The sequence below is a fragment of the Barbatula barbatula genome (genome assembly GCF_947034865.1).
Source record: "Barbatula barbatula genome assembly, chromosome: 13".
Lineage (NCBI taxonomy): Eukaryota > Metazoa > Chordata > Actinopteri > Cypriniformes > Nemacheilidae > Barbatula > Barbatula barbatula.
This window is the reverse complement of record NC_136776.1, coordinates 23,695,304-23,722,823: the sequence shown is the minus strand read 5'-3', so window position 1 is coordinate 23,722,823 and position 27,520 is coordinate 23,695,304. Positions and strand designations below refer to the sequence as shown.

At 36.7% G+C, this 27,520-nt stretch overlaps 5 protein-coding genes and 1 long non-coding RNA gene across 10 annotated transcripts; 2 read left to right on the top strand and 4 right to left on the bottom strand.

Annotated features, from left to right (window-relative positions):
- Positions 1 to 367: 367 nt before the first annotated feature.
- Positions 368 to 3,595, bottom strand: LOC306902784 (uncharacterized protein). Its single transcript, XM_079471624.1, has 5 exons — positions 3,450 to 3,595; positions 2,316 to 2,651; positions 1,231 to 1,539; positions 960 to 1,055; positions 368 to 861 (listed from the first exon to the last, which is right to left on the bottom strand). Exons 1-5 carry the CDS (start codon positions 3,544 to 3,546, stop codon positions 710 to 712), a joined length of 990 nt encoding a protein of 329 aa, XP_079327750.1. The 5' UTR covers positions 3,547 to 3,595; the 3' UTR covers positions 368 to 709.
- A 5,913-nt stretch (positions 3,596 to 9,508) lies between these two features.
- LOC306903136 (uncharacterized protein) lies at positions 9,509 to 14,416 on the bottom strand. Of its 3 annotated transcripts, XM_079472088.1 has the most exons (6): positions 14,274 to 14,416; positions 13,163 to 13,261; positions 11,514 to 11,834; positions 11,334 to 11,399; positions 11,069 to 11,170; positions 9,509 to 10,955 (listed from the first exon to the last, which is right to left on the bottom strand). In XM_079472088.1, exons 2-6 carry the CDS (start codon positions 13,203 to 13,205, stop codon positions 10,900 to 10,902), a joined length of 588 nt encoding a protein of 195 aa, XP_079328214.1. In that variant the 5' UTR covers positions 13,206 to 13,261; positions 14,274 to 14,416; the 3' UTR covers positions 9,509 to 10,899. The 3 variants fall into 3 exon arrangements, with proteins under 3 accessions (XP_079328214.1, XP_079328213.1, XP_079328212.1); XM_079472087.1 differs by lacking the exon at positions 14,274 to 14,416 and having other exon boundaries at positions 13,163 to 13,357; XM_079472086.1 differs by lacking the exon at positions 14,274 to 14,416 and having other exon boundaries at positions 9,509 to 11,170; positions 13,163 to 13,357.
- Positions 14,417 to 19,619: 5,203 nt separating this feature from the next.
- LOC306902730 (uncharacterized protein) lies at positions 19,620 to 22,949 on the top strand. Its single transcript, XM_079471547.1, has 6 exons — positions 19,620 to 19,759; positions 20,743 to 21,069; positions 21,226 to 21,312; positions 21,688 to 21,819; positions 22,002 to 22,069; positions 22,474 to 22,949. The coding sequence occupies exons 1-6, from the start codon at positions 19,717 to 19,719 to the stop codon at positions 22,531 to 22,533; spliced, it is 717 nt and encodes a 238-aa protein (XP_079327673.1). The 5' UTR covers positions 19,620 to 19,716; the 3' UTR covers positions 22,534 to 22,949.
- Positions 21,823 to 25,022, bottom strand: LOC306902736 (uncharacterized protein). Of its 2 annotated transcripts, none has more exons than XM_079471561.1 (3): positions 24,867 to 25,004; positions 24,182 to 24,511; positions 21,823 to 23,349 (listed from the first exon to the last, which is right to left on the bottom strand). In XM_079471561.1, the coding sequence occupies exons 1-3, from the start codon at positions 24,910 to 24,912 to the stop codon at positions 23,252 to 23,254; spliced, it is 474 nt and encodes a 157-aa protein (XP_079327687.1). In that variant the 5' UTR covers positions 24,913 to 25,004; the 3' UTR covers positions 21,823 to 23,251. The 2 variants fall into 2 exon arrangements, with proteins under 2 accessions (XP_079327687.1, XP_079327688.1); XM_079471562.1 differs by having other exon boundaries at positions 22,819 to 23,753; positions 24,867 to 25,022.
- On the top strand, positions 24,950 to 26,529 carry LOC306902737. The gene is made up of 2 exons (XR_013787469.1): positions 24,950 to 25,081; positions 26,114 to 26,529. It is a non-coding gene; the product is annotated as an uncharacterized lncRNA (long non-coding RNA).
- On the bottom strand, positions 25,154 to 27,507 carry LOC306902735 (uncharacterized protein). 2 transcript variants are annotated; one of them, XM_079471559.1, is made up of 5 exons: positions 27,411 to 27,507; positions 26,896 to 27,216; positions 26,698 to 26,795; positions 26,594 to 26,621; positions 25,154 to 26,115 (listed from the first exon to the last, which is right to left on the bottom strand). In XM_079471559.1, the coding sequence occupies exons 1-4, from the start codon at positions 27,454 to 27,456 to the stop codon at positions 26,595 to 26,597; spliced, it is 492 nt and encodes a 163-aa protein (XP_079327685.1). In that variant the 5' UTR covers positions 27,457 to 27,507; the 3' UTR covers positions 25,154 to 26,115; position 26,594. The 2 variants fall into 2 exon arrangements, with proteins under 2 accessions (XP_079327685.1, XP_079327686.1); XM_079471560.1 differs by having other exon boundaries at positions 25,154 to 26,621.
- Between the last annotated feature and the right edge of the window lie 13 nt (positions 27,508 to 27,520).

Here is a 27,520-nt window from a genome sequence, read left to right as displayed (position 1 = left end):
ACTTTCATAGGCATGATCAGGAAGTGAACGCCTTATGCTAGACAACACAGATTTCAGATATTTTCCCAACTTGATAAAACCCAGAAAGCAACATCTGGACCGGCTTTAGAAGATGGGATCTGAACAGAGGCTCTGGTGTGTTTTTGTCATGTAGAATGAGTGTGACACACAGGTCTCAATAGATCAGTGAGTCAAAGTGAATGTGTTGTGGTGAGTGGACAAACGGCACATCTGTTGTGTGTTTGTGGTTGGCTGGCTGGCATGTGTGTAGTTTTTCCTTCTGTTCCAACCATCATAATGTTCATATGCTCAAAACTTATTTACTGATGTGATGTTTTAAGATGGTCACAATAGGGCCACAGCAGTTCAAACAAGTATTTACCCATCAGGAGCAAATATTCATATTTATTTCAATATAGTGCTATTTACAACTTTGCATTGTTGCAAAGCAGTTTCACAGTAAACACATTCGTACAAATGTACAAAACTAGTACAGTGTGTATCAAACAACTTGCTCCAAGACATGAAGGGGAAGAGGATCTCAAATAATGAATTCTGGGCAATGGTTTATGGGAAATGTAGTCCAGTTGGGTCATGAGGGGAGTGCCCTCTAGTGGACTGGAGAGGGCACTGCAGCTTGTGACTGAAAACCCAATTTGTCTTTAGATGGAAAGCATGTCAATCCTGGTGGGGAATGTTTTACAATGCATCACTTCACACACGTTGTCTTCTCTGTGTAGATTTCCTGCTGTCCTGTCATATACATGACTGGTTTTTTATCTTCAAATGTGCAGCTGGAATCCATGTTACTTTCTTCATCGGTTGGACGTATTGCATTTTGTGATGGTATCTTAGAATATACTGAAAAGAAAGATGACAATACATGAAGCATTCTCATTAGCGGTGATCATAATAGCGAAAGGTGTTTTAGTCGGCTATATACTGAAGGTAAGACTTGCCTTTATCAGCTCGCCATTTGTGTACAAAGTGGGTGATGATTATGGAGGACACACTAAATATTACAATAAATGCAAGGCACTGCAGATGATTAAAATCTAAAAGAGTAAACAGAAAATACAGATATTCATTTCAGTAGCACAGACTTTGGAGAGCAAAATTGCAGAACAGCACTTTAGTACAGACTGAATGTGCACCCTTAACAATCAATCAGTTTGGTGAACGTGTCCCCTCCCTCTACATATATGAACACAAACATCACGTGTCACTCACTTGCAAATGTGTGACAGAGTTCATTGATGTGTAGATGTTGAGTTTGGTTTGCGATTGAATTGTTGATGACACATCTGTATGTGTTGTTGTCTTGATATTCCACCTCCAGATGTAAAGATGCGGTGGTTTTAACATCAGACACACTGATGCTGGAGTGGATAACACTTCCGTTATACCAGGAGAGATTCACACGTGACACATTCATCACTGAACACAACACTGAACATTTTGAGACTGAAGGTAGAAGACTTTCTAATAGTGAAGTACAATGTGACAAGTGTCTGCTGATGACAGGAACAGGCAGACGACCTGAAAGAAATCGAATGGAAAAGATTGTGTTTACATATGAATGTGATTTTCTTTTACCTTGTAATGTTTATGAACAAGTGCTATCTTCTGTTCTCAATCGCAGTCGTTTTGTGGAATTAATCTAAATCTCATGGTTATAATGCTGGAATTTAAAGGGATGTGTATATTTTCAAAAACAACATGCGGGTGTGAGGGCCAGACCCAGGCGGTAAAGGTGTTAACAAAACTCCACGAAGGAGCAAAACACGATAACTGAAACAAGAGATCAAATCAAAACTTGCCACAAGAGGGACAAAACAAACAAGGTTAATAATCAATAAGTACAAACACAAATGAGGAATGTAAAACAGGAACAAGTTATTGTCAGGATACACAAACGGGGACAAGGTAGTTTACAGACACACAATGAACCGAAACGGAATAAAAGCCACTAAGACTATAAATAGGGAAACACTAACTAGGGAAGATTGAACAGGGATGGTGACGGGCAGATGACAAGACTTAAACACTAATGGGAACTGTCAGGAAGAAAATGGGCCAGGTGAGAGGATGAAACACTGATGGGTGCTAACGGAGAAACAAGGAGCCGGAGCTGAAGGACACGACACCGGAGAGAGATGCAGACATGACAAAACCAAAACCATGTCTCTCTCCACATTAAACACATGGGTCTGACATGATCCTGCCACAAGACTGGAATATCATGAACAGGAGAGGCAAGATCATGTCAGAACACAGAAGAGAGTATGAGGTACATTTAAATAAAAAATACTAACTGTAGACAGCAACGCTGAAGTCATGGTATGAGTTCTTATTGTCTCTTTTGATCTTCAGTTTATAAAGTCCAGAGTGTTGAGATGTGATGTTCTTGATGGTGAGATCTCCAGTCTGATTGTTTAGCTTCACTCTGTCTCTGAATATCCCCGTCTCATTATTATCTTCATATATGGGATTGATATTGACTGATCTCTTGATCCTGGCGACAAGAGAACCGTTTCCTCCAAACCTCCACTCGATGACATCATCTGTCTTCAGTTCAGTAAGATTAGTGTTTAGAGTCACAGGATCTCCCTCCATCACTGACTTCCCTTCTTCTGTATCAAGCCCAACACCTGCAAAACAAAGACAGTTTACAAATGTCTTTGACTACTGTACACTTAGGCCTAACTAACATCAGCATGTCAATAAAGAACTATTGCAAAGAGCACCCTTGTCAAGAAATTGAAATGTGATGTGCAACACTGCCGAATCTTCTACGGACACTAATCTTTATAAATTATTATAGTTACTGTTACATGTACTGTAGTTAGCTTTGGTAATACAAATTGTAATAAATAAGAAACATCATCGATCTATGTGTATACACAAAACGGTACTCATAAATACATATCTTTTTTGCAAACAAGTCAATAAGCAGGCTAAATGACCATACAGGTTGATGTGTTAATGTTTTACTTTAACTGTGGAATCGGATCAGAATCAATAAAATTCAAGATTCCCAACCCTGGAGAAATGTCACTCATTCCTGTGGTTTCATCTTTAGGTGTATACCATTTATTAAAGGCCTGTTAATGTGAAATAGGCACATAAAGGCAGAATGAATGTGAGTGTTGTCAAGATTTGCCCAGAATGTTAAAAAAATGAACTGACTTCAGAAGTCACGAGATAAACCTGCTCAATCAGTCACTTGGAATAGTCAAATGTTTTAAGGAAGACGGATTACTATTTGTATGACCATGAAGGAATTGAACACAGTTTTACTACAGATTGTGGGTATCGTGGTTTCGCGAAAGTAACCGTGGTTTACATTTTAGGAACTGGCTAACTGGCTGGATACACACTGAAAACATGTCATATGAGCAACAGTGGTCTATCAAATAAAAGACAAAAGCATAAAAATATAAACTTACCCTGAAAAACCAAGGACATAAAGAGGAAAATTGAAATCTTCATGGTGCTGACTAAATGGTAAAAAACATGGATATGCTGAAGAATTGGCGTGATCATCACCTTCGGCACGCCACGGAAAGACTGAACGTAAAGAGAAACCAAAAGTATCCTCTTTGTGAAGGTGTGGCCTGTATGCAAACTGTTACTCCCCTCAGGGTTTAATAAAGGCTCAAGCCGTTCCTGGGTTTTAATGGGGATTTATTCGATGACTAAGTCTTTAAACATGTCTTTACATGTCCCCTTTACTGCTCATTTCCACATTGCCGTCAGAACTGGTATAAACAAACACAGAAAACTTAAAATTAACCTTAAATTCTTGACATACTTGCAGACAATACTAAACGAAATCACATAGAAAACTAAGAAATAAAGCATACATTTATGCCATGTAAAATAATATCCCAATTAGCTTGTTACAAACACAGTTGCGTAACACAAATAAATGACAAGGAAAGAAAAATATACCTCATTGGCCGCATAGACCCGAGGATAAACTTCGTTTTCACGCTTCACCAACAACTTAAGGATAACTTGATGGATAAAACAGATGGTTAGCTAGCCGCAGCAGCGAGTGCACCCATACAGCATCCACATAAAAACGAATTATCATTTCCACACAGAACAAAAATAAGTTTTTAACAAAAAGAAATAAACATAAAATTATTATTTATTAGCTATGAGACATTATGTCAAACATGATTTTTAACCATATATATTTTAATTTTAACTGTCATATTGAACTGAAATATATAAGTTGCCTTTGACGGCAGCTACACAAACATTCACCCTCCCTCCTGTGAATACTGAAAATATCACAGAGGGAACATCTAGTGAAGATCATATGGACTATTCCCTTTACCTCATTCACTTCTATTGAATGGACAGAAAACCAAAGCAAGTCAATGGGTGCCGTGACCAAAATTCTTCAGAACATATTTTAAGTTCACCAGAAGAAAGAAACGCATGCAGGTTTGACAAACGCATGAGGACGAGTAAACGATGACAGAATTTAAGTTTTGGGGTGAACTGTCCCTTTAACACATCACACGAGCTGCTGGTTGGACCGGTTTAACATGCTGCCCAAGAATGAAAAATCCCCCCTTTGTCTCCATACACGAATAATAATATCCACCAAAATAAAAACACAAAATAAGCATATATAAACATATTTATTTAGAAAATGACAACATTATTCTGAAATCTTTCAGCCACAATGACTGTGTAGGCCTAGTGAAAATCTGAGCTTCCCTATGTGAAAACTGCGATTCGTAAACAATCTTGACAAAATAAAATGATATTTTACTGTAGTAAACACAGCAGACGGAGTTGTTAGGTCACATTCCAGTGGGAATTTCACGTGATGTCAAACACAAGACAATAACACTGTTGAACTTTGTTACACTGTTGTTGCAGTTAGCGTTGTGTTCGGGGAAAAATAAACGAGAGATGGATCCTCTTTAGCCGCTCTTGGCATATTTATTTTTTGTTGCTGACACATCAGTCTCACGATCAGACAGCCATCAGTATGAAGGATACCGTAAAACAACTTAAACAAACATAATAACTCAAACGCGTCTTCTGTGGCTTAAACTTTAGTGCCCCTTGTGGCATACACACAGTACAGCATTACATAAATATACAACTGAGGACATAATGAACATATTTTAACAAACACCCCGAGGTTAGTATGCCAACTGTCCTTCAGAGTATGACATACTGAAGCTCCTTTTTCTGTTGAAATTCACCATCAACTCCATATTACCAGAGTATTCACATGCATAGCTATAAAACATTATAAATATATAAGTCATGTTAAATGATCGATTGTGATGTGTGTTTTGTGCATTAATACCTGACAAGTAAAGGAATGGCGTTTCCTCGATGCGCACATTGCACCAAAAAACTGACAATCACTCAGAAAACATATTTTTAAACATAGCGAATAATCTCTTATTAACTGTGAGAAAACGTCATTACTCATGAATCAAAACTCATTAAATGTTGTGTGGATGTTCAACACCCGTCCTCCTGAGTAAAAAAGTTGCAGAGATTGGTAAGAATAAATGTTCTTTAGGACTGGAGAAGAAATATTGTGTTGCTTTTATATTACAACAACCCATTCTCTCTAATCTAAGTGAAACGAGCTCGTCACAGTCTTCATTCTCTTTGGTGCGACGTCATAACATCGTATAGGGCTGTGTTAGAGAGACATGTGTTGACCTGCGGAAACTGCACTCTCATTCAGTCCATAGGATGAGTTTGGTTCCCAAAGGATATAACTCTGTTTTTAAAGTTGTTCAAAAATCATGTTTTTTATTATGTTATCATGTTTTGATGTGTTGTATTGTGTAAGTTAGCAGTATTGTTTTGAGTTATTATGGCTTAAATCAACCAAACCAACTGCAGTGTGAAAAAAACATGATTTGGGATTTTTTTTCTCATTTTGGAACCAAACTCTTCATATACTGTGTGTGTGTGTGTGTGTGTGCATACACTATACATAGTTGTTTAAATTCTTTTGAAATTCACAAGAACTGCAGCATTAGGATTCATCCAGTATTCATCAAAACACATTTGCATACAACATATATGAGTTAATAAATAAGAAAATAAGGTCTGGGGTTATAGAGGATGTGCAGATGCCGGCTGAAACATAAATGGGCTCCTGTGCGCTGACCACAAATAGAAGTTGTTCTCATGTGGTTTTCAATAGAAACAAAACACATCTACACTGCTGGTGCAGACTAAGACTATTGGCATTTAGCAGCATGTAAGACAGAATTAAAGTTAAACACGATTTAAGTGTTTGACCCAAAATCCAGATTTTTCTAATGGATTTTCATTTGAACAAAATGTGTGTGCAGGTCTGCTAAACATTTAGAAACATTTAACAAAAAACCTTTCACCTTCCTACTGCTTTAAAGGACAGGTGACCGCGTTTTTACACTTTCACTTATTATTGAAATGTTATGTAAAAGTTTGTCTGTCATCAGTGTGTGTGTGTGTGTGTGTGTGTGTGTGTGTGTGTGGTGTCTAAGGAGGAGGAGGATATACTGTGATCTACATCCCACCCCACACACCCACAGCATAAGATCTCTAAAGTGACCTTTGAGTGTAAATATCTTCTTCTCTGACATGTTTACAGAGACAATCAAGCAGCAAGAATGCAGAATATGACTTGTGTTGTTGTTTTGATGTGTTTTTGTTTGTGGCATTTAGACGGTAAGTGATTTTTAAACAATTTAAACAAGTTTATGCAGACAATATACTATATATTCATATACTGTATATGTGTTGTGTTGTTCAGGTGTGTTTGGTGATGAAGTGAAGTCAGTGTCAGTGATGGAGGGAGATTCTGTTACTCTACACACTGATCTCACTGAACTACACACAGATGATGTGATCGAGTGGATGTTTGGTGTTCAGAGTCCAGATGAGATTATAGCTGAATTCTACAAAGAAGCCAAAGCAACATCATTTATCAATGAGAGATTGAAGAATCATTTACAGATAGATGATCAGACTGGATCTCTCATCATCACAAACATCACAACTGAACACACTGGACTTTATAAAGCTGAGATCACTGGATCCACACAACTACTGAGCTTCTGTTTCAATGTAACCGTCTCTGGTGAGTTGAGATTCTAGTTCCAAAAATCATCAGCGTTAAAAAATTAAAACGTTATTTATAATATTGGGTTTGTTGTTGATTCTGAAATATTTTAAAGATCTTCTGCCCGTTCCTGCAATGGCTGAAGATTCATCACAAAACTCTTTATTATCTTCAAACCACACTCAACATCTGAACATCACTCACGTCTGTCAGCCGTGTCCAGGTGAGTCACCTGTATGTTTGCAGTTTTGACTCTAATTTTGGGATTAAGTATTAAAATGATACTTAAAACACAATCTTGTTTGTCTCTGTTAGTTTGTGTCGAATGTTGTGGTTCTACTGAAGCTGTGATCCGATTGGTCATCTCTGGTCTAGTGGGCGTGGCTACTGTTGCTGTGCTCATTTACGACATCAGATCCAATAGAAAAATCACCATCAACCTCTGATGAATCAGATATTTTGAAACAAGAATAAACATTCCTGGATTACTTTGAAGAATGTATTTGAGTCAATTTTAAAAATGTCTCCATCAAAGCTTTGTATTTTCTTTTAAATAACCTAAAAGTTTATCTTTTTAATTTGGAAAAATATGGGGATTTTGGTTTTTATTGGAATACACTGTACACATAAAGTAAACAAGAGAGTATCAGTTCTTGACTCAATAAACGTTTTTTTGTTGTATCCAGTCATCCTCAAATTCTTCTGAGCTTGACTTTACACTCCAAACACATCTGTGCAACGTGAACACAACCTTTGTAATGCACTTTTACTATTATACATATGTTACAAAAAGGAAACGCTTTTTTGGCCAGGACTGCATATAACGTCATGTATGCTACGCAAAAATATGCACGGTAAAAATATATATGTTGTTTTTCAGTTGGTTCAACTTATAAATGGTTGCATTAAAAGTCAATTCAACTTAAAAATATGAATTAACTTAGTTTCTTTCGTTGAGTTCATTTTTGAGTTGCATTAACTCAACAGTTTAAGAGAACCAGGAAACTCATTTTTAAGTAACTCCAACATTTTTTTACAGTGTGAAAACATGTAATTCTTCTGTTGATTCCCATATTTGTAGCATCATCAAGAAGCAAATGCTTCGGTCAGTATCAAACAACTAAAACAAACACCATCAATGCTGACTGAATGTAAAGAATCTACAATGAAGAAAAAATGTAGTTAAACATCCCTCTGAAGCTCTATGTTGTTAAAGAATAAAAAAAACAAAATAAGTAAGATGGAACCTCATATGTGTTTTTAATATGGTTAATGAATAAGACATTCTTACAGCTCAGTGAGTCAAAGTGAAACCTGCTGTGGTCTCATCACACAAGTGGACCAACATCTTGTTCCTATGAGCACGTCTGTCGACACGTTTGTGGTTGAAAAGATTCTTGTGTTCCACTTATCATCATTTTCATGTGAACATTAACTCATAATAGAGCCGTGAGTCCATCAACACTGACATATGTAGTGTAGTTTCTCACACGCATTGTTTATTCAAAGTATTATATATAAAACTCATCTTAACATGAAGTGAACACAGAGAAACATATTAGCTTGAGCATATAGCAGTGACTATAAAATAGAATGAAGCCTTTCATCAGTTAAGAAATGTCGCATTGTACTGCACATCATACATTAGCACACATGCAGGACAAGTATTTGACAGCCGTAGGGATGTAGAGTCTGGATCATTGAAAGAAAAGCCATAACTATCCCACTCCCTTTTCTTCTGGTCCCCCACTGGGAAAGAAGGAGCAATGGACTGCGGCCTGCCACGAGGCCGGAACTTTTCCAACAAGACCGTATCCTGAAAGCAATCGAACCTTTTCATCTCTCCAAGCGTATACGGATACACATCTGGCACAGAGCTCACAAGTATGCCTTTATATTCATATATAGCTGCGTTAAGTTTGAGCCTCTTTGTTAAAGATGATTTTATTGGTGTTTAGGAATCGCTGTAATGCTTTCTCGCAATCTCTCTCGCTTTACCTCTTTCTATGTTTTGTGTTGTGTATTGTTTGTATTTGTGGTCTTTATGTGTACCACGTAGAGTAGTTTGATAAACAACCATATATTCACTCGTAATGGGTTTTCTGTGCTCAATGTTCACAATGCAAAGTCCCTTAAACCATGCTAGATTTATGCTACCTTTGCTCTAAATTCAGTTTGGTAAAGTCACGTTAATTATGGCTATGAGATAACGTAAAGTTTATTAATCCTTGATGCATTCGCTAGACCAATGAATACCAAATATTGTTATACTGTACATTACAAATCAGAGACTGTAAAATATGTATATTTAATCACAGTTATAATACGTATTTTACTTTGAGCTAAACTAATTCCTTGACTGGAACTGAGGTTTTAAATAGAGAAAGAAGAGCCTAAATCTTTGCATACATGAGATGGTTTATTAAGGTGTTACCAAACATACAGCCAGTTAAACAGACATATTAAAAAGGAAAGTAATAGCCGCTGTACCCCATGATGTACATATTAGATTAATGTTGTTGATTTTCGCCAAAAAACTTACTTGCAAAATTTAAAAATAGCATTGAGTTCCCTTAGAAGTTCTTGCAGACAGAATAATAAATAAAATCAGGAAAATAAGAGAAATTAAATAGATTCCACAGAATCTAACATTATGGTGTATACATTGAAACAAGACAATAGAGTCTAGTCAAAACTAGTCATTTGACATCTGGAAGATATTTATTATATGAATGGGACTTTTTATACTGTGCTAGGCTTTAATGGACTAGTTTGATGCACTTATGTATTTTGTTGCCTATGTTGTTATAATTGCTTCCAATGTTTCCTCTTCTGTAAGTCGCTTTGGATAAAAGCGTCTGCTAAATGACTAAATGTAAAATGTAAATGGGAGAGATGCTCTTTCATTTGACCACCAGGTGATGTATTCACCCTGACTGGAGTTCTGTAGACTCGAATACAGAGGTGATAAACCCTGACCCGAGTTCTGTAGACTCTAATGTGAGGCGATACTCCCTGAAAAGAGGTCTATGGACTCGAATACAGAGGTGCTAAACCCTGACCCGGGTTCTGTAGACTCTAATGTGAGGCGATACTCCCTGACCGAAGTTCTGTAGACTCGAATACAGAGGTGCTAAACCCTGACCCGGGTTCTGTAGACTCTAATGTGAGGCGATACTCCCTGAAAAGAGGTCTATGGACTCGAATACAGAGGTGCTAAACCCTGACCCGGGTTCTGTAGACTCTAATGTGAGGCGATACTCCCTGACCGAAGTTCTGTAGACTCGAATACAGAGGTGCTAAACCCTGACCCGGGTTCTGTAGACTCTAATGTGAGGCGATACTCCCTGACCGAAGTTCTGTAGACTCGAATACAGAGGTGCTAAACCCTGACCCGGGTTCTGTAGACTCTAATGTGAGGCGATACTCCCTGACCGAAGTTCTGTAGACTCGAATACAGAGGTGCTAAACCCTGACCCGGGTTCTGTAGACTCTAATGTGAGGCGATACTCCCTGACCGAAGTTCTGTAGACTCGAATACAGAGGTGCTAAACCCTGACCCGGGTTCTGTAGACTCTAATGTGAGGCGATACTCCCTGAAAAGAGGTCTATGGACTCGAATACAGTGGTGATAAACCCCGACCCGAGTTCTGTAGACTCTAATGTGAGGTGATACTCCATGAAAAGTGGTCTATGGACCATTGATCTTAGATCAGATTTTCCAGCTAAGCTGGTTTGGACAGCGTATTGGCTAAGCCTTGAGAAACATCAGCTTTGCATCTTCAGATGTGCTGCTAGATGTTCCTTTCTTCATTAATCAGAGGATGTTTGACATCTGATGGTTGACTTGCTGAAAAACAGAGTGACACTGAGTGATGATTTCAGGTTTTCTCATTAGCAGGAATGTCAAAACTGTGCAAGGGTTTTTTCTGTATAGCTGCAGGTAAGACTTGACTTTATCACCTCCTCTTTTGCGTCTGCAGACACTGATGATGATGCAGATCCCCACACAAATCAGAATAACACATACAGGTGATATTATAATGATCCTCATGACAGGAGAATCTAAAAGAGTAAAGAGAAAAAATCTGATTTTGATCTTGTCTCCACAAGCTTTTCATATGCAATAAACCTTCATCTCTAACTTTGTAAACAAAGGTGTTCCCCAACCACGACAGCATTGCACCAGATATAAATTCACTTAACATTAATATCCCATCTGATGTACCTGATCTTTCTGATGATGAAGAATTTTTCGAAAAGTCTCTACTTTTGACAAGAACAGGCAGATGGGCTAGAAAATAAAAGAGAAAAAGATTTGCAATTGTTTTGTTTAGACTAAAAAAAACTAAATATAACTCTTTTCAGGAGTTCACAAGAGACAGTATATTGAATCTGAAATACTCACGAGAGACAGTCACATTGAATCTCTTGTATGAGACTTTATTATTGCTGCTGATCTTCAGTGTATAGATCCCAGAATGATCCTTTGTGAGATTGCTGATGGTGAGAGATCCGGTCCGATTGCTCAGCGTCAGTCTGTCTTTATATCTCTCATATTTAGAAAATGTGGTGCTTCCAAACTTTCCTTTGATTATTGCAACAACAGTATTGTTCAGCCCATAACACCACACGATCAGATCATCTCTCTTTTTGATGACAGTAGTGTGTAGAGTAACAGAATCTCCCTCAGTCACTGACACTGACTTCACTTCATCACCAAACACACCTGAACAACACAGAGACAGTTTGCACATGTATGAATGCAGTACCCTTATAGCAATTATATTATTGAAAACCGTTCCTAAATATTTAAAATTGGAGATCTATGTTTTTTCTCAAACCAAAAAGCTGGCCAAAATATTTAATGACTGGTTGTGTTTTTGTCCGATTCCGTAAAATATTTCAGTTGGAGAAGAAAGGACTATATGTTAGGATATAACATATAATATATCAACAACATCAATACCAAAAGGGACTACGGATTAAATTAGCCAGTGTTGGCTAAATCTGGTGGATTTTACATATCGTATGTGTTATTAATGTGCATTGTCCCTGATTAAATTAAAATCATCATTTTCAAAAGTATAAAATATATATAATTATCAACACTTTCAGTATGTTCCCTTTCGATTTCGTTGCTTGTGAATCTCGACACACATATATGGTGCCAGAAAACGGTTTCCACCTGGAACGTTCTACACGTTTGACAGGTATTGAGAATGTGAACAGGTGAGGCCAACGTGAAGTCAAGGAAACACCTCGCTCAGTAAACAAATAAAAGATTCTGTTGTCATTTCCTCATCTTCATGTCACACCATGAGTTTCTTTCTTCTTCAGAACCCGAAAGAATTTCTCCACATATTTTCTCACAGATGTACAAACACACAAGAGAGAATAAATGATGACAGATTGAGTCTGAACCATCCCTTTAAAACTAGCATATTATTGTTTATTGTTTTTTATATATGCAGTTGAGATTGCTTTTCTCATGACCTTCTGCTTCAGTTGGATTGGACAAAGAAGGAATTTCATTGTGCTGTGTACAGATGACAATAAAGAGTCTTCAAATGTTTGGAGAGTCCAAAGACTTATATCAACAGATCCATGAGCTGAATATTTTCCTGAGGTGTAGTCAATGGGTTCAATTGGAGTATTCATAAAATGTCTGCTATGATCTTTGGCCAAAATAGAAAAAGTAGGGAACAGACCGGTCGGACATGCTCACACAATGTTTTGGATGTCTTTACAGACGTCATCTTGCATTGTACAATAAACTAGCCTTTTTGTAGTTTGAGGTAGTAACACAGCTTCAGGTGGACACTTTAATATTAAGTTTTGACGTCTATCTATAGTTATATTTTGCACAAGAGCACAGCTTTAGAACAGAATATACATGCATAACTTCAAAACACAGATATTTCAGATGTTTGAGGCAAATCACTACAAGTGAACTGAATTCACAAACATACGTGTGATTACATTTAATCTGTTATTATGAGCAATTGTGATCCACCGACTGAAAGACCAACAAACTAAAAGAACATATAAGCTTACCCTTCAAAATAAAAGCGAATAAACAGAGGATGAAGCTCTCCATGATGTTGACTTGAGAGGAGTTGGCAGGTTTTGAGGAATCTTCTTTTGTGGTGTGTTCTGTATAATATAAAATAATCTTTAGTGCTGCTAGAGAAAACCAACCTACAGGTCATGGGTGTCCAGGAACTGTGTTGTGCTAAATAAAACGAAAGTGTTCTGTGCGGTATGTGCAGGCGTGGCAAAAGCTCAAGTGTTTGAGTTAAGTTTCACATGTAAAAAAACATCTGTTATCATCTCAGAAGAAGCAGTTTTACACACTTTCTAAATAACTATCTAACAAATATATTCTAGATGTCTATATGACACCTGATAGCAGATGTTGAGAAAACATTACAAAATAAAGGTCTATATTAAATAAATAAATAATAAAGGTCTTTTCTATTCTATATGCAGACATTCCCTGATAGCACACATATATCCAGCTTACGTCTATTTGACATCTGGATTTACATCGGCAAGACACCTGCAATACACCTGCAATACACAGTTTGCTCATCTGCAATACATCTCATAGAGATGTCTGCTGTCAGACGTCATATAGACCTCCAGAAGATGTGTGTAAGATGTGTAGGATCTAGAATGGATGTAAAGCTGCTCTTTCTAAGATGTTTAGCAGATGTATTACAAACGTTCAGACGTCTCCGAGACGTATTGCAGATGACGTCTCCCAGATCAGGCCAGGGAAATTGTCAAACATCTTGGTCACTACATTATGAATTTGAAAAAAGCCAATGGTTCCTAATGACACTTCAATGTGTTTGACATGATCCCATGGAGCAGAATCACGTTTACAGTCCTCTAAAACTATCTATCACGATGATATTATGATAAAAATACCAAACAATCCCACCAAAGACACATCAATGATTCTTTACAAAACAAAACTTATTTGATTCACTTGATATAAAAATGACAAGAAAAACACCCTTTACTTTAATTCAACTCCCCACACAGATACACATCTTACATTTATTCACAGGCTAATCGTGCTAGCTATGCTAACGACCGGCTAACTTGCACCTGTCATGACGTATAAAAGTAAAAGATAACACTCACAGATCACCCTTACCTTACAAACAACGTGTGATGTGTGTTTTAATGCAAACAACGTGTGATGTGTGATTTAAAGCAGTAATACGTGAAACAGAAGAAAATGTCTTTTAGAAAAGATTGACTCGAGAAGTTTCTCTGACTGTGCACGCGCATACATTCACAGACGCGCAGGTGAGCGCAGGTAATGACGTCACACATAACACACACGCACTTTATGTTATTTACCGCCTAAACATGTCGATGATCACGAATGAAAGTAAATGTTTTAATCTGGAGATATTTCATCCGAACTGAGGGAAGAAGGTACACAGTGATGAAAACAAACGCTTGTTATAAACTGTGTTGAGTTTCCATGGTGTGTTTTTGTATTAGGCCTACAGCGGCCTCTACACGTCAAAATATAAAACACAGTCATCATGATATTCTACCGCGACGTGATGGAGACATCTAGTGTTCATCTGAGGAAACTGCACCCAACATGATTTCAAATTCTATCAGATTCTAAGCTTTTGTCTTTATTAATACAAATGATTTATTTTCTGCCAGTGGGTTTATTAAGGAAGCCATTCTTCTTTCAACACTCAAATGAACTGTGGTCTTCACACACACAAACATGTACATTTAGTCACCCCTTACACAAACATGTCTACATGTTGAAATTAACATTTTTACTAATGTATTTACATCAGGGCGAACGCTAACTGACACACACACACACACACACATTATAGATGATCTCAGGTTTTACTCACAGTGACGACAAACAAGCACAAAATCACACATTTGGAAACCACAGCGCTCCTCCTCCTCTTTACTTTAGTCAAGATACGACACAACGTTTCTTTAAATGCCATGAAACATCATTAATGCAACACTTCTGCTGAGTTTGGGATTATTTTATTATAGTTTATAGTCTTTCAGAGAGTTATTATTTCTCAGCATCACAACAGAAAATGCTTTTCACATCTCTTGTGTTGTGGACTCTGATGGGTAAGTTGACTTTATGTCTATATTTGCTTCTGTAATAATGTGTAGTTTTTAATCTCTAGCACAAGGAGCACAAAACACATTAGAAGAATAACATATTACACATCTAGCAAAATCTATAATGAATGCAATTTGTCCTTGATACATTTCAGGTCACAAAGACGGATGAACTTTTATACAAAAATAAACTTTTATCAATTGATCAAACGCTTTAGTTTATAGTTTGAAGTTCTTCAGAGAAAGTGAGGAAATCCAGAATAAAAGCCAAATGCTTAGAGATATTCTCAATATAGATGAGCAGCACAAAAGTGTGGACTTCTGTACACAGAACTATAAAATATTATTTGATGAGCCTTCTTAAAAATGACCTCTAGAGGAATAAACTAAATAACAACAATAAACCTTCTGAATAAACAATAAAATTCATTCACGTGTGCATGATTCAGTCGAACTCTTTCTGCTTCTCTTCATATCACTTTAAATTGTTCTTTTGTGAACGAGCGGCTTGTTTGTTTTGAGATGATGAGCATTTTATTTTACAGGTTTAATGTGGAAAGCATCACACTTCTCAAAGGCTTATACACAGTTTCCTCTTCTTTCTGTACAATGGAACCACAAACATTCACACATCTCTTGCAGACGCAAACCATTACTGACAAATAGGTCACTTTCACTGTGTGGCATCAGGGTATGAAGATATACACGAGTCTGGATCATCCTTATAGATGACATCATGCACATGAGATTACTTGTGACCTCTTTTGTAAAGTAAATCAAGTGTAAATGTGTCGTGTATGAGAGCTGGTGCTTTAACAGAGATGTCACGACCTTCAGCGTCCGTCACTAAAGCAGCACATGTGATGGAGGAGTGAACACACACTACACACCTCATCTCATCGCCCTCATCTGATGATAAAGTTGTTCATTTTGCGAGTTTCTGTGTTGTTCAGGTGTGTTTGGTGATACAGAGGAAGTGAAGGTCTTAGTGAAGTCAGTGTCAGTGATGGAGGGACATTCTGTTACTCTACACACTGATGTCACTCACATACACACAGATGATGTCATCGAGTGGAGGTTTGGAAACACCCGTATCGCCAGAATCAAGAGATCAGTGGATATTAATCCCATATATGATGAGACGGAGATATTCAAAGACAAACTGAAGATGAACAATCAGACTGGAGATCTCACCATCACAGACGTCACATCTCAACACTCTGGACTTTATCATCTAAAAATGATCATTGGAAATAAATGGACAACAAAGAATTTCAGTCTTGTTTATGGTGAGTAGAGTTTTACTGTGTGATATTTATATTGAGTTTGTGATATAAATATGTAATATTTGACATTATGTTTCATTACATCAGATATATATTTTTAAGTAACAATATCAATAAAGTCTCACAGTGACAGCTCAAGCATCATTTTTCTTTACTAATGATTTATTTACAGTCCTGTGATTCTGTAATATATTTCAGCTCGCACTGCTGACAGTATCGGTGAATCTACGCAAACTCCATCATCATCATCATCTTCATCATCTTCATCATCATCTTCATCATCTTCATCATCATCAGGTTGGAATACACAAACACAAACACACACACACACACACACACACACACACACACACACACACACACACACACACACACACACACACACACACACACACACACACACACACTCACACACACACACTCCTACACTCTCACACACAAACACACGCACAGTTTTACAGTGTATGTTGTCTAAAATAATGTTTTCATTTATTTGTTAATTATTAAAGCAGAATCTCTACATGGAGGTTTGTACTCAGTTCAGATTGTTGTGATCTCTTGTGCGGCGGCTGTTGGATGTGTGATGATTGTAGCTGCGCTTCTGATGTTCTTCATCTGCAGAAAACACACAAACACACAACAAGAAGGTAAACGACAACAACTGATGATCAGATATACTGTCAGACCAGAGGAAACTATAAACTTGAGTGCAGTAGTTTATTTACAGAAATGTCATATATATATTATGTATATTACAGTTTTTTACGATTGCTAAACGCCTGTGAGCACAACTGCAGCTACATGTGCAAAACTCTAACTACAGTCTGCACAACCAACAGTCACCTGAGCTTAACTGTTCAGATCACCTGCAAAACTCATTCAAAGCAACACAACTCTTAACACACGGCTCAAAACAGACTCAGTGCAGCCAAACACAATGCACAACCCTCACTGAGATAACACACACTGTCACTCACAACACACTGAGAGTAAAAACACTAGCATCAAACACCAATACAGAAAATACTAACTTTTCATCTTTATAGTTTAAATAATTTCAGTGACTTCATACAAAGTCATATTTCTCCTCTTCCTCCTGTTGGGGTCAGCCTTTGGGTCCTGTTGTAAAAATATATTTTACAGTCGAATTTACTGTAATATATATCTGTGTAAATATTCTATACTGTAATTGCAATACAAAATAAATTCCTGTAATGTTTTCATTTACTGTAAGGATGTAACTCTCAGCTGTTTGTAGGATGGAAAATCCGACTTACAGATGCCACTGTGGATCTTTGCAGATTGTGTTGCACCCTCAACCCTTCCTCTCTCAATGAGAGACCATGATCCACCACAGGGTCTATAAGTGAAGCCCTTATTTCATCTGAAATAACAGATCTGTGTCTTCTGTGTCTTCTTCCACGCATCCGCCCTCTCCTGAACCCGTCTTCCTTGTTCCATTTCCAAAATTAGTCTTTCTGAGCTCTACCTATATATATATATATATATATATATATATATATATATATATATATATATATATGTCTGTGTGTTCACTCACAAATCTAAAACAAGACACCTGCTTAGCCTTTCAGCTGAAATTGCAACCAGCAGTGTTTGAAAGGCACAAAGCTGAAATCTATTCTGTTTTGAATGTGTGGTTCACAGTTTTGACAGCAGTGTGTTAGCATTTGAACAAAGTGCTGTAAATCCACAGTGTTGTGCAGGTTGTGGTTAAAGTTGTGGGATAAGTGTGTAGAGTTTTGAAAACTGTGTTCAAGCAATGAAAAACGAACTAGAGTTTGGTCCACATGAACTGCTGCTGTGCAGACTGTAGTTAGAGTTTTGCACATGTAGCTGCAGTTGTGCTCACAGGCGTTTAGCAATCGTAAAAAACTGTAAAGAGTGACAAACTGTCTGCGATGATCCGACAGATAAAACATGTCATCTGTTACAGATCAGACTCATGAAACACAAAACATCTGCTGTGAATCAACATTCTTCAAACACAACACACAGGTAAAGGAGCCCAGCAGAACCGTTTCACATCAGACTAATCCATCAATATCTGACTTTCCTCATCATTCTGCTTTCTTACAGGAATCTGAGATGACAGAGGTGCTTTACACTTATTACAGCATCGCAACTTATCAAACTCTGAAGTAAACGTTTTACTTTTGATTGAATTTAGCATTTAAAACAGTGATGTTTTCAACTTTCCATTTCCTATGAATAACATTTCTATCATGAAACCCACACAAGCACCTGTAGGCCTGCAGTCAGTGCTGTGATATTGTGACCTCTGGTGGTGAGATGATGAAACTGCAATCATATACTTATTACTGTAATAAAACCTTTAAACACTTAATAAAACTGTGTCATTTGTGTCATATCATTAAAGACAAATCATTCGTACTGAAGTCGCGACTAAAGGGACAAAATCAAATAATCGTCCTGTGTGTGTGTTTGTTCAATCATAACTGTACTAAAGTATATCAACTTTGATATTATTTTGATATTAATGAAGTTGTGCTGTTTTTAATACATTGGAATAGTATAAAGTATTTGTTAAGAATTAATACTTGAGAAATAGAGTCACGCGATGTACCTTTTTGGGAGGCTTCTCAATGCGCATGCGCAGAAACAAAGACGCGCTGGCGTACGTAATCGCACACATGAATGGTCGTCACATCATATACATAACGAACATTACGTCATCTAAACATGTTGATATTAAGGAATTAAAACGGTTTTAATGGAACTGTAAATATTAATGACATTCGTGAGGAAATAAGTTACGAATAAGTGATAAGAATAAGTTTAATGCTCAAATAAATGCTCGTTTTACACTGGAGAGGAGGTTGTGAGTGTTTTTAATCTACAGTGACCTTTTAAATGTTAAAATATGAAAAATATAATTTTAATAAAAAGAACCGTTCGTCATGACAATCTATCGCTGTGTGTTAGTGACATCTGGTGTTCATCTGAGGAAACTGCAGGAGGTTTGATTTGACATCATCTGTAAACCACAACTCTCCACCTCCTCCTGTTCCCTTCAGTCGAGACATAACATCACGTTTCCATAAGTGCTTTGAATTAATGCAAAATTGTGTTTGGGTTATTTGTGCTATTTTTGTAGCTTTTAGAGAGTTGTTATTTCATAACATCACAATATCTGTATAACAGAAGATGCTTTACACGTATCTTGTGTTGTGCTTGTGGACTCTGATCGGTAAGTTACTTTATTTCTATATTTTCTTCTTTAATAATGAAGTGCAAGAACAACATCTTACACATTAGTTTCAGACTAAACATCAAAACATATATTACATATTGCACATGATTTAAAAAATCAAGCATTATAAAAAATCTTGAATGCGGAAGTTGCTGAGAATCCTTCATCAAATTCAGATCACAAAGAAAGATCACATCTGATCCAAAAATAAACTTATTTCAGATGCTCAAACACTTTCACTGGAGTTTGAGTTTTGATGAAAACCAGCGTAAATTTGAAAAGATGAGGGGTATAAATAAAGTAAAGTGTCTTTAGAGCAAATATTCTCTGAAATAGTTCAAGGATATCTGTGCTCATTTACTCGATCAACGTCTTTATCTCTTCATGAACAGTAATACATAATCAAACTCAATAGATGATGTAATATTACTGTAAATCAGATGTGTGATTTGTGTTTGTGTGCATGAACACATTCAGTCTTTATATCAAGATTATTATCATTATTCTTTAGTGTTTTTAACCATCCGTGTTCTTCTGTGAACGTGCAGCGTGTTTGTGTTAAGATGATGTTTTCGCCCTGTGGATTTATTTCTCGACTTATTTAATGTTCACTTTACAAATACTTACGCACAATTTCCATATAAAACCACAAAACAAGCACAACATGCAAAAACTCACACATTTCGTGCAGAAGCAAACACTTTATTCGTCTTCAGCCGGCGGTGTAACCTCTGGGTGTCAGCCGGGTGGATTGAGATCTGAATATGTGAAGCCGACATCACACCGAGTCATTTTTCATCATGTTGAAGTGTAAATGTGTTGTGTTGCAAAATGGGTTTGTGCATCTCAAGTGTGAACACACCTAACAGCTTTAAGTGTTGTGAAACAGCAGACTTCATGATTAAGACGACGAGTGAAGGTTTTACTGACTCACTTTTACTGTTTATAAAGAACTGTGTGTCTGTGTTTGTGTTGTTCAGGTGTGTTTAGTGATGTAGTGAAGATCACAGTGATGGAGGGACATTCTGTTACTCTACACACTGATCTCACTGATATACAGAGAAATGAAACGGTCGAGTGGAGGTTTGGAGTAAATGGTCCTGTCATCGCCAGAATCAAGAGATTAGTGGATATTAATCCCACACATGAAGATGAGACGGAGATATTCAGAGACAGACTGAAGATGAACAATCAGACTGGAGATCTCACCATCATAAACGTCACATCTCAACACTTTGGACTTTATCATCTAAAAATGAATATTGGAAATAAACAGATAACAAAGAATTTCAATGTCACTGTTTATGGTGAGTTTAACATGTCATTTACACGGTGATGTTTTAATTGAGTTTGTGGATTAAATATTATAAATGATATTTAATTTTTTTAGTCTTAACAATCATAATAAAGTTTCGCAGTGTCAGATAAAGCAGCACATTCTGTGATTCTGTAATATCTTTCAGCTCGAACTGCTGTCAGTATCAGTGAATCTACACAAACTCCATCATCATCATCATCTTCATCATCATCGAAGAGTTCAGGTGTGTCAGGTAAACACATGCTCAGTGATTTATATACTGTAGACTCCATTTCTTGCAATGTTTGGCTTTGGGGGATCAGTAGAAGAAGCTGTGGCAGCACATTGAGACAATGCGTCTAAGTGATGTTTGTAAACATGGTTTGTACAATGTGCACAAGAAATCACACACGAGTTGATTCTTTTTCGACAATTCGTAGGTATCACACACCACAAGTGCCATCTCAAGTTAAAGTCTACTGCGGATGACAGATGAAAATATCCATGAAAAAATACATGCAAATCTGGAAGTCACAAATCTTTAGTTTGTGTGCAGTATTTATTGTGGTGCATCTAGACGTCTATAAATATGATGAAACTTGAAAGTGAATGTTTATCATTCCAGCAGATGTTTATAGTCCACCAGGAGGAACACACTGGCGATATATAGTTGTGATCTCTTGTGCTGTTGTTGGATGTGTGATGATTGTTTCTGCACTTCTGATGTTCTGCAGAAAACACACAAACACACACGACGAAGGTAAAGGATGATCAGAGAAATTATGTTTTTATTATTGCTTATACTTTCAATTCAACGCTTTATTTACAGATAATGTCACGCACTATAAATAATCTATCTAAAGCTGTTTCTATTGGAAAACTATTTATGACTTCAAGCTACAAGATATGTAGAAGTCTGACATTTTATTATGATGGTCACAGATCAATCCTGTGAGGATGACGTCACGTACGCTGATGTGACATTCTACAAACAAGACAAACACATAAAGGTAAAATAATGATGATGTGTTTGAATCACTACCAGAATTGTTTCGGAGCAAGAAATCAATTTCAATAGTCATTTAATGTCAAACTGCGATTCTGTTTAGATTTATTGCAACTAAACCATAGTTACTCTGTGGCTAGCGCCCTGCCAACAAATGACATTAACATTGCAATGTTGGAAGATGTTATGTTAAAAAACGAGCTCATAACACGTGTAGAGATGCATCTTCACATGTGTCAGATTCATTTCACGCGTCCATGGTTTCCTGTGAAACAAGTGTGCACAAACAGACTTAGAACTACTAACTGTCTCCTTTAGATCTGCATTAAACACCAATAAAACATGACATATACAGTATATAGTCTGTGTATCTGTCTGTTTTTGTTGTATCTTCTGTTTTTCTCACAGAGAGTTAAAGTGGAGGAGGAGGAAGATGTGGTGTACACAGAAGTCATCATGAGATGTTGATCGACAGTCTTCCATGGCCTGACAGACAGTTCTCTCAAACGTTTTTGCATTTATTGTCTGGATCATGTGTCCATCCATTTAAATGAAAAGGTCTGTGACAGCTTCCTGCCACTATTTCTTCTTTCTTCAGACTTTCATGTTAAGAAAATATGGATTCGGATTTATTCAATAATTCCCAAGCGTCAGTTCGCCATGCACGCAAGGTGGCACTAGGGGGCGCGACTGCTCTTAAAGATGAATTAAACTGCATCACTGTCATTTTTTATACTTCTTTTTTTATTGTTTAAGACATCATGCCGTGCGGAAAGCAATGACATAAGAAAAAAGAAAACAAAAAGGAAAGCAATGACATCTTATATGACAATAGTGTACAAGCAAAAACAGCATCAAGAATGTGAATAAAAATGAGGATCAGGAAGATATTGTGTTCTTATTTAGTGTCAAGTGTGCATATGAACAAATCTATCAATGTGAGTAAACACGGCATTACAGATTATAATGATCAAATACTGACAGTAGCACTACAAGTGTTGGATTAGAAAAATACAGTGTTCAAAAATAAATGAAGAATATTGAGATTCTATAGTGTACAACAGAGTCTTGTGTTGTGGTCATCTCTCTCTCTCTCTCTCTCTCTCTCTCTCTATGTCTCTCATATCATATGATATGAATCTGTTGTTAATAATCACATGTAGTAAAGTCACGTAGGGCTTGTAGGTTATATTATAAAGGAAACCAGCAGCATCAGGACCAGAGGTATTGATAAAACCGGTCCAGTTTTCATCCAGAGTGACGTCTGACTGGATTCTGTAGCAGCTAAAGACAAACACATTCACATGATTCTGTGTACATTATTTCATTTGAACTCATTTCAGTTGACCAACCACACTGGCGTACTGTTTGAAAAGCTGTTAAATTTGAACAGAAGGGGAAGTAAGATAAGCAGATACAGCAGCTGGAGAAGAGGAAGAAACAGATGGTCAAACTGTATCGTTTCAAGAACCTTTGAGGCAACGGCAAAACATATGACTCAAACACTGTCCGCGTAGAAAGCGCAGTGATGAATCCACAGAGCCAGACCACCACTTCAGGCCGTGAACTGTTTTCATCTAGCGTGTTTATGCTGGTGATTGACAGACTGGTAGCAGAGCCGGACCAGATTCAGTTCATACGACACTTTTAAAGAACCTCGTCTCCTTGACTCCTGCGTTCGGCTGCAACTAAATTGCAAAACAAATACTGCAGAGATTTGAAAACAATTTAAAGCACTCGTCCAAAATGAAACCAACACCACGGCAACCTTCAAAACACTTAAAAGTAATCTCTCTGTGACAGAGAAATGACATGAAGGAATCTTTTAGAGTTTAAAGAAACGCTCGACTTGAAAGATTCTCCAAAGACAACACTAGAAATGACCTTATGATGAAGTGTCACGAATAAGGGGAACTCAGACAAACCAACAAACGGCTTTATAAAGGGATCCGAAATAAGATGGGGAACACAAACAATGCAACGTCTCTCTTACACGTAACACGTGTGTCTATCATGATCCTGCCACAAGACTGAGACAAACATGACCAAAAGAGACAGAATCATGACAGTAAACAAACACTTTGAGAACTTGACTCTGAGAACATTGTTCACTCACCACAGACGATCACAATGAATCTCTTGTATGAAACCCCAGATCTGCTGCTGATCTGTAGTTTATAAAGTCCAGAGTCTGTGTTTCTGACATCAGTGATGCTGAGAGATCCCGTCTGATCCACCTGAAGTCTGTTTCTGAATCTCTGATCCTTGTTTCCAGGTATTGAGGTCTCGCGTGTTTCTCTGTCGATCTTTGCAATAAATGTTTCTTCATCATTAAACATCCAGATCAGATCTGCAGCTTTCTGTGTTTCATCAGGATTCATGCGTAGAGTCACATTACCTCTTTCAATCGCTGACAATCTCACAACACCATCAGCACCAAACACACCTGAACAACACAAACAATAATGTCAAATAAAATACCTGTACAAACTGTGCATTCTGCATGCTCACATTTTCAAATAAACATCATTTATGATGTTTTACAATCAAGTTGGAAGGTGGTTAAAACTTTGACGTCAAAACCAAACCTAAAAAGAGATGTCTGGATGAACCTTACACAAAACATATCTGATAAACACACACAAAACACACTGACAAACACTTGAACACATACCGACATTAATTGGTTTATGTTAAAATATTTTCATAAAAGACATAAACCGGGTCTTCCTTCCTCAATTCAGCTCAGACGCTTCAGTCCATAACAAACATCAACACACATTCAACACAAAAACACTCACCAGCCAGAAACACCGAAAGAGCAAAGAATAATAAATGACCCGTCATGTCTCAAGACTCTTTCAAAACAAGATTGTTTACGGAAGAAGGAAGAAGACGACATGTGATGGGGAAGTTTGCACGCTACACACCTCTCACACTGAGTAAAGTCAATGGCTGGCTTTTTGGACTTAAGATGTATTCTGAGGGCTTATTCAGTGATTCCCAAGTATGAAAGGTGCGTAAATCCTGTCAATTTCTCTTAAACATGATTTATGACTGTAAATACTTAAATAATAGATTCAGCTTTAGAGGATTCATGTGAAAATGTTTTTCAATTTATTTGTCATTCAGTGCGGAAAGCAATGATATCTTATAATATATACGTCTGTACAAAACCAAGAATGTCATTATAAAAAAATTGGATTAAAAACAATGTATGTATATTTTTACAATTGTGGGGTTTTTGATCTGACAAAACATGCAAATAATTCATGACATTTGTTCTTTCCTGTCTAATTTATTCATAAGTAATAATATTTACAGTTTCCTCATAAAAATACAGTTCATGTATTAGAACGTATGTTCCTAAAAACATCTCTCAGTCTGAAAAATTATATCACTGGATGCGGCCATTTTGTCCTCAAAATCGTTTCCTTGATATTTTATATTTAATATAGAATATTGTTTTTGAATATTGCACAACAATGTTTTTTGTTGACCGTGTAAAGCTCAGATTTAATTCAAGTAGATTTTTATACAGCTCTCTTAATACATTTAGTTTAACCTAAATTACATTCATTCATTGAGCAGATGCTTTTTAATAAAAGCTATACAACAAATGATTTATCTTAAGATGGCGATAATCAGAAAGTGCCAGAAATATAAAATTTTCATTATTGTTAAAGTGAGAATTAAGGATTCTGTGTGATAAGACCATAAAACAATACATATATAAAACATATAACAATAACATACACTGTAAAAAAACTGTAATTTGACAGAATTTTTCTGATATTTTTTTATAGATTTTTCCACATAAAATGTATAAAAATTATGTTTTTTTTCAAGTGCTCACTAAGCAGTTTTCAAATATATTAGATATCATTGCATTTGAGTTTGGTATCATTTGATGCAATGTAAAGAGAATCCTCTAGATGGCGCGAGATAACAGTCCAATGTGCTAATATTGCAGGTCCAATGTGTCTTATTTCTCCTAATAATGTTGGAAGTCAAATGTTCCCTCTTTATTTTCTCTTTATTGTCTTAGTTCTGAAAGGAAACACAGACAGAATCACAGGATCATGTGATGGGATCTCACTTCTTCTTTGGTCAAATGTATGAAACTGTAAACTGTATGAACTACATCAAGTCATTTGTTATCCTGGGTTAAACTGCAAAAGATGTCATTTTACAGAATTTTACTGTAATTTATTTAACGTTAGATTTTCACGTATTCGTAAAATACGGTAAAAAAAACACAGAACAAGACAAACGTTTACATGACAAAGTTGTAATTTTACATTATTTTACTATCGCCCCAGCTGCAGGAAAATAAAAACAATTCATGCATTTTTAACAGTTTATTTTTGAAGTCCGGTAAAACATATGTACAATTATAGAAAGACGGCAAACTAACAAGAGAAACATGAAAAGCTTGTAATAAAACAGTTATTTTACAGTGTTTCACTGCGCACCTGCTGTTCAGAAAATGATGTTTTTTACGGGATAAAGTTGTGGTCTGACTCACCTTATCTGTCACATAAGCATTGAAGCCACTGAAAACACAAACACACACATTAAAATCTGTTTTTCATAATCACAAGTTATAAAGTCATTAAATATGTTACTTACATTTCTTGCAACTTTTATTATAAATACAATAAACAGCAAATTCACGAACAGCAGAGTTAATGCTGCAACTATATACCAGTATGACGACTCCCTTGTTTCTGGAAACAGAAGAAATAAGATCGTGAGCACATACAGAAGCTAAAAGAGCAAGAAACACAATCACATGTTTTGAAACCCTTGAGAACATTGTTCACTCACCACAGACGATCACAATGAATCTCTTGTATGAAACCCCAGATCTGCTGCTGATCTGTAGTTTATAAAGTCCAGAGTCTGTGGTTCTGACATCAGTGATGCTGAGAGATCCCGTCTGATCCACCTGAAGTCTGTTTCTGAATCTCTGATCAATGTTTCCAGTTATTGAGGTCTCGTGTGTTTCTCTGTCGATCTTTGCAATAAATGTTTCTTCATCATTAAACATCCAGATCAGATCTGCAGCTTTCTGCGTTTCATCAGGATTCATGCGTAGAGTCACATTATCTCTTTCAATCGCTGACAATCTCACAACACCATCAGCACCTGCACAACACAAACACAATATTGATATTCAAAAGAATAAAATTGTGCTTTTCACATGTTGTAAGTTTTCAAATCATTATCTCTTACAAACACACACAAAACCTGCTTACACGCTGACAAACACCTTCTTCAATTCAGCTCAGACGCTTCAGTCCATAACAAACATCAACACACATTCAACACAAAACACTCACCAGCCAGAAATACTGAAAGAGCAAAGAATAATAAATGACCCGTCATGTCTGAAGAGATGAAATCAGAATGAGTGCGTTCACATGAAGAAGACACAACATGAAGTTTCAAA